The sequence below is a fragment of the Elephantulus edwardii genome, unplaced genomic scaffold (genome assembly GCF_000299155.1).
Source record: "Elephantulus edwardii isolate Elephantulus edwardi_28Jun2011 unplaced genomic scaffold, EleEdw1.0 scaffold00006, whole genome shotgun sequence".
NCBI classification, from domain to species: Eukaryota; Metazoa; Chordata; class Mammalia; order Macroscelidea; family Macroscelididae; genus Elephantulus; species Elephantulus edwardii.
The window spans coordinates 25,327,741-25,341,460 of NW_006399756.1; the positions used below are offsets into that span (position 1 = coordinate 25,327,741).

At 39.8% G+C, this 13,720-nt stretch overlaps 1 protein-coding gene across 1 annotated transcript in view; it reads right to left on the reverse strand.

Moving 5' to 3' along the window:
- Positions 1-13,720, reverse strand: part of SORCS3 (sortilin-related VPS10 domain containing receptor 3) — an 839,716-nt gene that overhangs the window by 53,594 nt on the left and 772,402 nt on the right. Inside the window, exons 15-16 of the mRNA XM_006879952.1 lie at positions 8,795-8,912; positions 5,587-5,720 (exon numbers count right to left, since the gene is read on the reverse strand). Of these exons, the coding sequence (XP_006880014.1) occupies positions 5,587-5,720; positions 8,795-8,912 (252 nt within the window). The remainder of the gene's footprint in view (positions 1-5,586; positions 5,721-8,794; positions 8,913-13,720) is intronic.

Below are 13,720 nucleotides of genomic sequence, written 5' to 3' on the forward strand. Positions count from 1 at the left end.
ATGTAGTTTTTAGGAATATACTCAGATTAGAGTGAGCTCTGGTAGCTAGTGGGTAAAGAGTTGCACTACCAAATCAAAAGGAAGAGGTTCTAATCCACCAGTTTTTCAGTGGAAGAAAGTTGGGCAAACTCTTCTCATGAAATTACAGTGTCTGGAAACCTGCTGGAGGGTGAGTTATGAGCTGGTTTCAACTTGATCCAGTTTTCAAGGCTTATCTGTCTGTCTGTCTTACCACAAGTCCAAGTGGTTCTTCCATCTTCTTCTCAATATGAGGCATGATTTGCAATCACATGGGGGAAAAACCCATATATATATTTGTATTCAACTTAGTTCAACAGAGTTTTCTTGGAGCCTAAACTTTTAACTCCATAGTACAACTGTTAGAAATGGTTTTTAATTACTTGAAGGGTCAACAAAACTTTCCATATTAGACTTTGTCACTGGCAGCAAACCTAGGTAGTTTTGTGATAAATTTTAATTTTAGAATAACCTAACTAAGGGATCCTACTTCTCACTCATAAAACATAATAAAGACTTGCTGGATTTCTTCAGAAACAGTATGATGTATAGGAGAGAACACAGGCTTTAGAATTAGCTGCATTTGAAGTTCAGATCTCTCCCTGTGATGCTAGTCAAGGAACTTACCATCACAGATGATCATATTTATTGGGTTACAAGTCAGAAAAGATGGTGCTGTTATTACATAGTGCTGAATCTAAGTGTTCTCAATATGAATGCTGGTGTAGGTGAAAGACAGAATGCATTGTGAATGCTTATATTTTCTGCCTTACCTATAAACAGATTCTGACGGTAGTTCCCAAAGAAGGGTTCAGAAATATTTTATACAATGCCACCAGCATGGAAATAAATAATACCTAAAGGTACTACTTTGAAGACAGCAATTATTTAGATGTGCAAGATTTGTTTTACTTGCTAAAAATACCATGGGGGCCATTTAACCCTGGGGTATGAGATTAACAGCAAGCACGGCAGTGGCAACTACCAGATGTTGATGTCTACTGTGTAAACCAGGAGGATAAACGCCCTCGCGACATTAATTATCTACTTTAATTCATTCAGCAATGAATTTCTTTCTTCCAAGGGCCTATTGAGAAACATATATTACTATTTTAATTTTATAGATGAGGAGGTGAAGTAAAAATGATTTAGAAAATTTCCTTGGGTCAGAAGGTAGAAATAAAAGATGAGCTATGATTCTTGACTAGACCTGTGGATGATGACGTAATTAGTAGAGGAAAAATATTTATGCTACAAATCTTGATCTTCTTCTATTGTGAAAAGTTCCCTAACAAGGTGACATACACAGAATGAAAATATAGCAGGGCACAGTCAAAGATATGTCCGGATGGAGTCCATATGCTTGCACTTGTTGTTGTTGTTGTTGTTAAGGGTTGTTGAGTCAACGAAACATCTAGGGACCCTATGAACATCAAAGTAAAATCTTGCCCTAACCTGTAACATCCTCACAATCTCAATCACCACCAGTCCATTTCATTGAGGGTATTCATTTGCTGATGCTTCACTTTTACAAGCATGATATCTTTCTCCACAGACTAATGCCCCCTGGAAACAGCCCCAAAGTATGTGAGACAAAGTTTCAGCATCAATGCCTCTAAGGTGAACTCCGATATGCAGTCAGTATGCCAGAGGAAACAAAATTAAAGCCACTGCTTCTCAGCTGATTTTGACTAACAGTGACCACACAAGGCAAAGAGGAACTGTCCCATAGAGTTTCCACGGCAGTAAATCTGGACAAAGACTGCTTCGTCTGTCTTCAGAGAGACTTGTGGGTTTGCAATGCTGTCCTTACAGTTAAGCAGCATACACGCTAATCACTGTACATCCCTCCCTCCAAAGCTCCTAAGAACATAAGACAACCTGAACTTCATTTTCTCAATATTCTGGCTGAGACTATATCACAAGCTAGAATTCTGAATACCTTGCAGGACACAACACTCTATTTTACAGGACTCGTAGTTAATAATTGAATCTTACTGCTCCCAAAACTGATGCCTCTGAGCTGTGGTACTGGAGAAGAGGAGTGAATATTCCATGGACAGCTAAAAGAACAAACAGATATGTCTTGGAAAAGGTGCAGCCAGAATGATCCTTGAAGACAAACATGGTGAAGCTTCAGCTTGCATATTTTGGGCAAGCTGGTTAGGAGAGGCTAGTCCTTGGAGAAGGACATCATGCTTCGAAAGGTAGGGGGATGGCAAAAGACAGAAAAACTCTCAACTAGGTGGACCGGCAAAGAGACTACAGCAATGGGATAGAGTGTGTCCGAGATTGTGAGGTTGGCCTAGGACAGGACTGGGTTCAGATCTGCTGATCACAGGCTCACTTTGAGTTGTAATCAGCTCAATGGTTCCTAACAACAGTTGCTCCCAAGTGTCAAATTATTTTTTTAGCTCCAAAGAGTCAAAACTGACACAGAAGGGCCTAACCATTCAAATTTAAATCTCATCATATACATCTGATTTTAATGATTGTAACAGAAGCCCTAACAGTATTCCTAAGGGTTTTTGTTCAGGAATGACTAGGTGGGGAGCAGTGAGAGTTAGCAGTTGTTATATACCTAGTAGAAGTTGCTAAATAAAGGATTATTTTCTAGCAGTGAAGCTCTAGAAAGAGGTAGGAAAGAGGAGAATGAAGTGGATAAGACTGTGGGGCAGGGACACTAACTTTTATACCCACAGGGACTTGGATCTCAACTGACCAGCAGAAGAGACCAAATGTCCGTCCCTGTCAGCGTTCTGCCTCTCCCATGTTTATGGAATAATTCCTGAGCTCTGAGCTCTTCCTCTGGCCTAGCTGGTGTTATGTAAATATACAAACTGAGCTTCAGCTTTTTACCGATGAGGAGAGAGAGATCTTTTGGCTAAGGGTACAGTGATATTCCCTCATTCACAAAGTGGGGCTTTGAATTCGGCTAAAAGGAACATTGTTCACAAACACGCTAGACCTCTTTATTGCTTGCTACTATTATAGGCTAAGCCCTGGTGATTTAACAATTTAAAATGTCTACCGTGCACACATAGCACTTTTTCTACTGGGGAAAGATGGTTTAATTATAAAGCAATCAGAAGCATGCTCATTTCATATAGTGATTAATACTAATAAGGCAATTAATGTTAAAACAAGGTAATGTGACAGAATCTCAAGGTGCATATGAGATGAGGTGGTTTCTGAAGGCATTTCTGAGCTGATGTTTCTGCTGAGATATGAGTCATCCTAAGGTGCCAGCAATGCTGAGATCTAGAAGAAGTCCTGCAATTTCTATTCCTCTATTTGGAATGAGCCTAGAAGGAATAAGGCATTGGGGAATGTTCATGTAGTTACAGTCAATGAGGGATAAATAATAAGAAATTGAGGCACAAAGTTTGGGCAGGGCCACATCACTCATGATTAAACAAGTCAAGGAAAGAAGACTATATTATATTTAAGGAATGGGGTAGTCATTGGAGTGGGAGTCATTAGGACTAGTGTGTGTACCTTAGGTGCATCTTTGATTGTGAAAATGGACTTCAGGGTGACAAGAGTGGAAGCAGAGATACAGTTAGTACACTCATAGAGTAATCCAGAGAACAGAAGTGAACAAGGAAGAGATATCTGAATTGCAATTTATCATGGTAGTCAAGGACTCCCTGAGAGTTTAAAACTGAGTGTAAGAGAAAGGATTAAGCCAAACCTTCCTAGTTATTTTGACTTGACCAACTAAGCAGATTATGTGTAACTCACTGAGGATGTAGTATGTGGGCCACAAAAGTATTCCACAGGGTCATTCAAGAAGAATTAGGCTTGGATGACATTAAGTTTAAAATACTTATCAGCAATTCAAGAAGGGATAATTGAACAGGCAGAAGGACCAAATCTTTTTCCTAGGACAGAGGACGTTTTACGGGGAAATATTTGCCAGTCTGAGAGTAACTGGCTAGCTGGTATAATTTATAATTGTTCTTTGTTGTTTTGAGGAAGGGTGTGATTTGAGTAAAGATACAAACTGAGTGTGATCTGAGAAAGGGTATGATTTGAGAAAAAGTGCAGTTTGAGGAAGGGTATGATTTGAATGTGATTTGAAGAAGGGTGTGATTGGAGGAAAGTTGTGATTTGACAAAGGGTGTTATCTGGTTTGAGTGTGATCAGACAAGGGCATGATTTGAATGTGATTTGTGGACAGGTGTGATTAGAGTAATTCTGTGATTTCAGGATGATTGTGTTTATTAACATAATAGATTATACTCAAATGAAATCATTACTCAGATCACATTCAAATCACACTCTCATTCAAATTACAACCTTTCTCAAACTATACACAAATCACACCTTTCCTCAAATAACAACTTTAATGGAATCACAGGATAATCAGACACTGACTACAAGCACACACTTACTTAAAGCAGACTCAAATTATACCTTTACTTAAATCAGACCTTTCGTCTAGTCACACTCAAATCCTATTCTCATTCAAATCACATTCTTCCACAAACCATACCATTCTTCAAATCACACCTTTACTCAAATCACACCCTTGCTCAAAGCAAACTTACTCAAATCACACCTTTATTCAAATCACACCAAAATGACACGTTCACTAAAATTACAAGTGTCCTTAAATCACACCTTCCTTCAAATCACACCCATCTTCAAATCACAAAACCATCAACACTTCATTCAAATAACACCCCAATCATACCATTCCTCAAGTCATGCACAAATCATACCATTTCCTAAAATCAGAGCAAAACCACAACCCAACACACCCTTCCTCAATTCACTGTTTTCTCAAATTGTACCCCATTCACACCCCTTCCTCAACTTATACCCCCATCATACCCTTTCATTAATCACATCCTTCTTCAAATACACTCCACTTTCTTCTTCAAATCACACCTAAATCACATTTCTCCAAATCACACTCTTCCTCAAATTCCCTTAATCTTTCCTCAAATAATATAACAACTACACCTTTTCTCAAATCACACCACAAACACATCCTTCCTCAAATCACACTCTAACAGTACCCTCACTTAAACTACACTCAAATTACTAATTTGAAGGATGTGATTTGAGTAAATGTGTGATTTGTGGAAGTGTGTGACTTTAAGAAAAGTATGATTCGAGTGTGATTACAAAAGTGTGTGAGTTGAATAAGAATGCGATTTGAATGTCATCTGAATAAAGATGAGATTTGAGTCAAAACTTTGATTTTAATAAGGGTGTGATTAGTATGATTTGATAAGCAGTTCATGAGGAAGACTGATTTCAGTGAATGTGCCTTGAGGTCACTGTGTCCAAGAAAATAGCTTGGTCATAGTTTAATTCAAAGTCTCTAGAATTTCCAGTGGAAATTCAAGAGGAAGAAAAATCTCATTTGACAAACTTCTCTGGTACCGCGGTGATATCTCCTGTGTGAAAGGGACACAAATCTCCCACGTCACCTTGTAAGCAGCCTTGTAAAGTCCACCGGCTAACAGATATATCCGAGTCATGCGGTTTTCTCATCATTCCATCCTCACTGCTATCCTCCAACAGCAATTTTTGCTCAAATGCTGAGAAACTTACCATTCGAAATCCCAGTCTGCACAGACGCAGGGTTCTGAGACCACCGTACCAGAATAGTCCCGGCCCAAGGCACACTGAGCTCCTGGCTTGCGTTTCTTGAATATTTTCCTTTCTCCCATGACACAAGGCTCCCCCTTAGGAAAATATCCACAGAAAGAGACAGAAAGATACAAAGAAGGCAAAATAAATCAACATTTAGCAAGAAGTATCAGCATTTTTTACTTTCTTTTGATCATCTTATGCCTCAATCTCACCTCCGGGAACCATGTGGAAGTTTCAAGGATAAAAGTACTGGTCTTTTACTATCACATCAAAGGGATATGATGGCAGGCTGCCCTGTCACCACCCCTCCCCACACTACAGCAAGTAAAAGTCCTGTTGTCCTTGTTTTTTCTCTGTCTACAGGGAGAATGCAGAGACCCCAGGCACCCTCACAGATCATCAAAGACTCACCCAGATGGATTCTAGAAAGATCCTAGTGTGAAGAGGCCCAGGTCTGGCATGTTTTTTACATCACAGCAATAATGAAACTGATCCCAAAAGGGTTTTGTCTGGCTCTAGTGGGGATATCTGTAGGAGGTTAGACTGTTAACTCAAAGCGGATGCTTCTTTGGCAGTTCGAATCCAGCGGCGACTCCTTGGGAAAAGTTGGAGAATCTCCACCCAATGATCAACAGCCTCTGAAAACCCAATGGCAAGTCACCTATGAGTCGATCCTGACTTAAGAGTAATAAATTTCAGTTAAGACGACAATCTACCACACTCAAGTCCTCCTTCCTAATTAGCGGTGAAAAGAGCAACTGAAAGAAGAGAGAAGAATTTAATGGTTGAGAAGAAAAATGAAGCCTATCTTAACTCTCCAAAGTACTGAAGAGCAATGGTGTCTCTCTGGAGACTAAGGTGCGTCTGATACAGGCCATAGTCTTCGCAATCACTTGTTATGCACCAGAGAGTTGGACAATGACCAAGGAGGATAGAAGGAGAATTGATGCCTTTGAGCTGTGGTGCTGGAGAAGAGTATTGAGAATACCATGGACTGCTAGGAAAACAGATTTGTCCTGGAAAGGGTTAAACTGGGTGGCTCCTTGGAGGCAAGGATTCTGAGGCTCCGTCTAACATACTTTGGACATGTTGTGAGGAAAGACCGGTCCTTGGAGAAGGACATCATGTTTGGGAGGGTGGAGGGACAGCGCAGGAGGGGAAGGCCCTCTATGAGATGGATTGATTCAGTGACTGGGATAATTGGGATGGAAGTGTCAGAGACAGTGTGATTGGCACAGGACAGAGCAGAGTTTAGGGCTGTTGTACATAGGGTCACTATGAGTCACAAACAACTTGACAGCACATAACAACAACAACAACATCTTTTAGTGGTAAATACCTGTGATTACTAGAATGTTCCCTCGCTATTCCCATATCTGGGCCCAATCCCTACTCAGTGGGCCTATTCTCAATACCCTGGGCCGTTGGTTTCACTTCCACTTTGGTAGGTAAGAAGACCACTAGAGGGCCTCATAGTTTCCCCGTCCAAAAAACTAAACTCACTGCCAAGGAATTTGATCTTCATAAGTTGGAGGGATGATGCAGCCAGAGAGCTCCTTGGAGGCAAAGATGCCAAAGCTTCATCTTTCATATTTTAGATATAACTAGGCGAAGCTATTCCTCGGAAACGGATATCATGCTTGGAAAGCTAGAGGGTCAGCGAAGGCGAGGAAGGTCCCCAATGAGATGGATTGAGACAGTGACTTCAGCAATGGACTCTAGTGTATTAGAGACGATGAGGATGGCACAGGTTAGGGCAGGATTCACACTGGCTGTTCATATGAGTCGTACTCAACTCAACAGCACCTAACAACAACAATAACAACATAGCCACTGTGTAGGACAGAGTAGAACTGCCTTCAGGAGGTTGCCATGGATATTACTCTTTCCAGGATCAGACTGTCACATCTTTCTCTTACAAAGTGGTTGGTGAGTTTACATTATCAATCTTCTGGTTAGTAGCCATGTGCTTTAACTACTGCACCAGGAAGTCTTCTGGAATCTATGGTTAAATATATGATAGGGTATTATGGTTATCACAGGAATCCAGAATTAAGGTTGCATAGAAGAGTACTAAATGGACCATGGACTGCCAAGAAAACAAACAGAGTCATCCGGGAGAGGGTTAAACCAAGCTGCTCCTTGGGGGCAAGGATTCTGAGACTTCGTCTGACATACTTTGGACATGCTGGAGGGACCGGTCCTTGGAGAGGGACATCATGCTTAGGAGGGTGGAGGGACAGCACAGGAGGGGAAGGCCCTCAATAAGGTGGATTGATTCAGTGACTGAGATAATCGGGATGGGTGTGTCAGAGGCATTGCGATTGGCACATGATAGAGCAGGGTTTAGGGCTGTTGTACATAGGGTCGCTATAAGTCACAAGGGACTCAATGGCACTTAATAACAACAACATAACAGTGGAGTGCATTCGGGGCGGAGGGATTTTATACCAATGAAGGAGTTTATCTTTGGCTTTTTGAAGAGAGGAGCGAACGGAGCGGGGGTTAGGGGGGTGGCAATGGGTATAGAGAAAAAAGTGCAACAATGAATGAATGGAAATCTAAAATCTCTGTAAATGTCCATTAAAATTAATAAAATAAAATTTTTTAAAAGTATTTGCAAAAAAGAAAAAGAGAATATTAAAAAAAACAAAAACAAAAACAAACCAAAAACCCTCTCAGACTCATTCCTAGAAAAGTCAATTTCAACTCACAGTAACACTACATTGGGTTTTCGAGGCTGTAGATCTTAATGCTCATCTTTCTTCCTTGGAGCCACTGGTGGATTTGAACCACCACAGAGGTGCAGCCTTAAGTTTGTAGCACACCACTTTACAGATTACGCTACCAGAGCTCCTTGGATACAGAGGGCTGAAACCACAGGTTATCACTGTCATTCTCAGACTAGTTATATTACTTAAAAATGTCAGTAAGAAGATCAAGATTCCAGAACATAAGACTATCTGAATATGCTATCCTCCTGCTCAAACTGGCTGTGTGTGTGTGTGTGTGTGTGTGTGTGTGTGTGTTTATTTTATCTTTAAACCTGCACCCAGGACTAAGAAGATCTACTAGTAACTCTACTCGAATAGAAAGGTCCAAGTGAGACCAAACAGTGCCTGAAATAGCTCTCCTCAGAAGGCTGGACTCCTTCTCTGCAGTGTACCTGATTCAGCAGGTGCCAGGTCTGATAGTCCTCCTTGGTGCAGCGCCGGCTGAAGATGGATTTGTAATCCACTTTCACTAGCTGCCATTCAGAGCGGAGGCTGAAGTGGCCAAAAACTCTAAGGGTTAAAGAGAAGGATGAAAAAGATGGTACCAGAGTCAGTCACCAATGCTAGAAGGCTGGAAAAGAGAGGATTCAGGTATAGTCTAGCCGGTGTTTTATCAGACCTGTCAAAGTGATTTCCTTGAGGGTCATTGAACATAAAATATACTGTATATACAAGTCCAGCCAATTAGTATGGCATTCACCCTGGGCTCAAAAACCATCCTTTTACTATAAAAGTAATGCATGTGTTTTAAAGGAACCATCTAAAATTAATAGAATAAATGAATAGAATATAAGAATATATAAAAGCACAGTGATGAAGGGAAAATGTACTTGATAGTCTTATATCCACTATCCAGATAAAATCATTAAGTGGATTTTGGTTTTGACACAGCCTCCTAGGTGTCTTTAATAAAAGAGTTGGCATTTAATCTTCTGAGGTCCACTGAGATGAACTCAGGTTATTCATCTGTAAAGCAGATTATGTGTGTATGTAAACTGGCCAATCTAAAATATTACCACGGATATTCCAATATTCTAACTGCATCTAAGTGTTTCCTGAAGGAAAAATATCACACCAATCTCATCAAAGGAACTCATATTTATGTTTAGGAAAGAAACACACCATCTGCATAACTTAGATAATCAATACTGACCTTTTCAAAGCCCAGCAGTTGATAGCCCTATAAACATGAATGATCAATTATTTCTAGAAAAATGAAAAATAAGACTGATCATCCACTCTTCATGGAAAACAAGACTGATCGTCTATACTCTACTTGGGTGGCATGTCTTGCAATTACAATGCCAGACATTTATCACGGTGATGCCAAAGGGAGGCCCATTACGCTGGGAACTTACACCAGCTGAAGCCTTTCATGAAACTGGATGACATCTGTTTCAATGAGACTTATTCATAATACCAGCCTGGGATTTTCCCTTCTCCAAGTTCAAGTTTTAAGTATTCCAATGATGAAACCTAAAAGACTGCTATGAAGAGATAAGTCATTCTATCTGAAGGAGGAGGCATTTATCAGAAGGGTGGAGGCTGAGAAAAGTTAAGCATAGATTTTTTTTTAAAAATGCACTGTTACGTAAATCATACAACTTAAAATGCATTCCAAGCAATAACTGAAAATGCTAAGGATCAGAAGTTAAAGAAAACTTTTTATAGCTTTGTCTGAAAGACGATCGAACAGACTTCAGGAGATAGACCAAGTGCCTCTCCTTTAATAAAGCTACATGATCTCTGAGTAACTCTTAGCTTAGCATTGAATAATTAGTAGTATAGATTGTAATCTGTTGCATTCATTGTATAGAGCAGATATGGTCTTGAATATAATAAGCCTATCTCTCTTCATATTTTCTCTACAGTTGTACAGGGTACTCTGGTGGCCTTCTGAGTAAAGAGTTGTGCTGTCAATCCAAAAGAAGGCAGTTCAAATTGACCGGCTATATCTAGTGGTCTTCACAGTCAATAAAGCAAGGCCATGTCATCCACTCAAATGTCTCTACTTGTTAGCTCTAAATCCATTTCATGGACAGGTCATTTGTTAATCCGTTCAAATACCTGACAAAATAATTCTTATGTAATAAAAACCCCATTTGTTTGTCACAGAGAAATCCAGTAAAATTGATCACCCATTAGGTTAAAAAAAATTAAAAAAAAAAATCTACAAATGTGAAAGCAAAAGTTGACAATTTTTTTTTCTCAAGCCTATCCAAATCTGTTCACTTTCAAATGCCACCAACTCTACCTTCCTCCTGATTCGAGTACTCCAGCAGCGGACAATTACGATGCTAAGCTAAACATTTCTGCCTCCACCAAACAGTCTACAGTCATTTCATGGATCACAAAATACATTACATCAGATTAATCCTATTTCTTCTAGTGACAGGATTACAAGGCAGTTAGAAGAGGGAAATAGAAGGCACATGATTCACTTGGATATCAGCAAGTCATCTGATAGGGTATGTCATAGCACTCTTGAAGAACACATGAAAAAATAATGGGCCAGATGTTAATGAAATTATGTGGCGTGGTAACTGATTGAATGGTACCTGATTAAAGTATGAAAATCAACCAGAGGAGAGTGTGAGAAGTCAGTTGTAAGACTCCCTGTCCATTTTTATTAACGACGTGAAGACACGAAATTAATGGGCATCAATGGATATCACATTTTTTGATGATACAAAGCTGGAAGGCACAGACAACATGCTAGATGGCAGAACCAGGTTTTACAAACAAAAAGGTGGGCTGGATTTAAAAAGCTGTGATGCAGCAGGGAGAAATTTCAGGTCTTCACCTTGCTGATCACATAGGTATTAGATTAAAAAAAAAAAAACAACCTGAGCCTTGATGGGAGGTTAAGTGACATGAAACCATGTAATAGTAATCGGCACGATGAAGCTGATACTAAGAGCAGCTAAGGCATTTCCATACACAATATCATCAGTGTAAATTAACATTTCAGGGACACAAAAATAAAACACTCTTGGAATGCATTGATAGAAATATATGTAGCCTCTGCCACAAAAGAAGCAATGCGTTAGTTAATTTTACACTGGTAACTTCCCCAAAGAAAACTGATTAACTTGGAATTCATCACTCAAACAGATCTTGTATTTTTAACATGTAATGTACTCACATAAAAAAATGTACACATATATACCACCCCTAAAACAAAGGAAACGAATATTAAAAGGAGCTGTGTGGTATACAAAAATACCTAATAAAGGGGGAGCTCTGGTGGCCTAGTGGCAAGGAGCTGCAACTACAATCCCAGAGGCGCATGGTTCAAATCCACCAGATGCTCTGCCGGGAAAGGAGGGACAATCTCCTCCTGTACCAGTCAGATCTGATATGACGGTACACTCACACAAAAACTAAAAAAAAAAAACCTAATAAGGTATGCAATATCTATAGAAAAATTGTTGTTGTTGTTGTTATGTGCAGTCGAGTCGTTTGCGACTCATAGCGACCCTATGGGTTAATCTAGAATTTATAACTGCTCTTTGGCACTGGAATGGAATAAATGGAATCTCCTTAGTTTGTCAACAAAGGTATATACTTTGGGGACATGTGCATTAATCTTTGGTAAAATCACATACACTTTCTAAGATTTTCAAGGAAGTTTATGGTCCCCAGAGATTTAAGGGACAATGAAAAAGAAGCGTCTTTAAGACATGATACAATTAAGATTTGACAGGACTGAAAAACCACATCCCATTAACTCATCAAACAGGTTGTTTGAGAAAGATAGCTGGAAACATAAGGAAGGGGTTATTGTGTGCTATTGAGTCACCTGAGGCTCACAGAGATCCTATGTGCAATAGCACTGGAGACCATTAGACATAGCCGGTCAATCTGAACTGCCTACCTTTGGATTGACAGCACAGCTCTACTCAGAAGGCCACCAGAGTACCCTGTACAACTGCAGAGAAAATCTGAAGAGAGATAGGCTTATTAGATTCAAGACCATATCTGCCCTATACAATGAATGTAACAGATTACAATCTATACTACTAATTATTCAATGCTAAGCTAAGAGTTACTAAGAGATCATGTAGCTTTATTAAAGGAGAGACACTTGGTCTATCTCCTGAAGTCTGTTCAATCTTCTTTCAGACAAAGCTATATTGCAGACTATGGCCTGGATCAGTCACACCTTAGTCTCTAGACTGGCATTGTTGCTCTTTAGCACTCTGAAGAGGTCCCTGACAGCAGATTTCCCTAATGCAATGTGGCATTTGATTTCCTGAACGCTAGTACCAAAATTATTGATAGTGGAACCGAGCATGCTAAAAATGGTAATAATCTCAATCTCTACTCCATCTATCATGATGCTGCCAATTGGCCCAGTGATGAGAATCTTTGTCCTCTTCACGTTGAGCTTCAATCCACATTGAGGGGAAAATCAAGACGTAGATACTCTAAGGTAGATCTGCTCAGTGTAAAAACTAACCAAATTAATGTTTACAAAATACCGAAGATCTTTCTAACAGACAAAATTGCCCAGGAAGCAAGGGATGCTTAAGAGTAAGCGTAGTACCAATGAGGGAGTTTTTTCTTTTGCTTTTCAAGGAGAGGAGCAAATGGGGGGGGGGGGGGGGGAAGGGGTTTGTGTGGGGAGAAGGGTGCAACAATGAATGAATGGAATCCCAAAATCTCTGTAGATGTTCATTGAAATGAAAAATAAACAACCTAAATTTAAAAAAAAAAAAAGAGTAAGCGTAGGCTCGGCAAGCGCACAACTCCAAGGTCAGGTTTGATCACTTCCAGGAGCTGATGCTGAGTGGAATGTAAGCATTATCAAGATACACAAACTAATTAACCCTTAGCCTCTAAGAATAGCCATGTTTTGGTCTTTCCAGCCCTTGGGAATATCAATTTATGATCTCAGAGTGATGATTTCAAGATTGAATACAAAAAAGGAGTGCTCAGTAAGGAGTTATCAAGTAATTAAGATTGGTTTCTTCTGCAGTCTTGGCAGGTGGTAGTATTCCTTTCATGTAGATTTCTTTGGCTTTGATCCCAGATTTCCTTACATTGTCTCACCGAGATGTTTTCCCCAATCTCTAAAAGACTACATTCATGTTTAACTCTGGAATATGCTAGTCGCATGCTCGCCACTAGTCCGTTAGTTTTTTGTATTGTGTGTAGTGCTTGCTGTGTTGCTGTGATACTGGAAGCTATAACCCTGGCAGTGCAAATACTATCAGGGTCATTCACGGTGGGCACATTCTGGCAGAACTTCCAGACTGAGACATACCAGGAAGCAGGATTGGCAATTTACTCCTTAAATAATTTGCTAGTGAAAA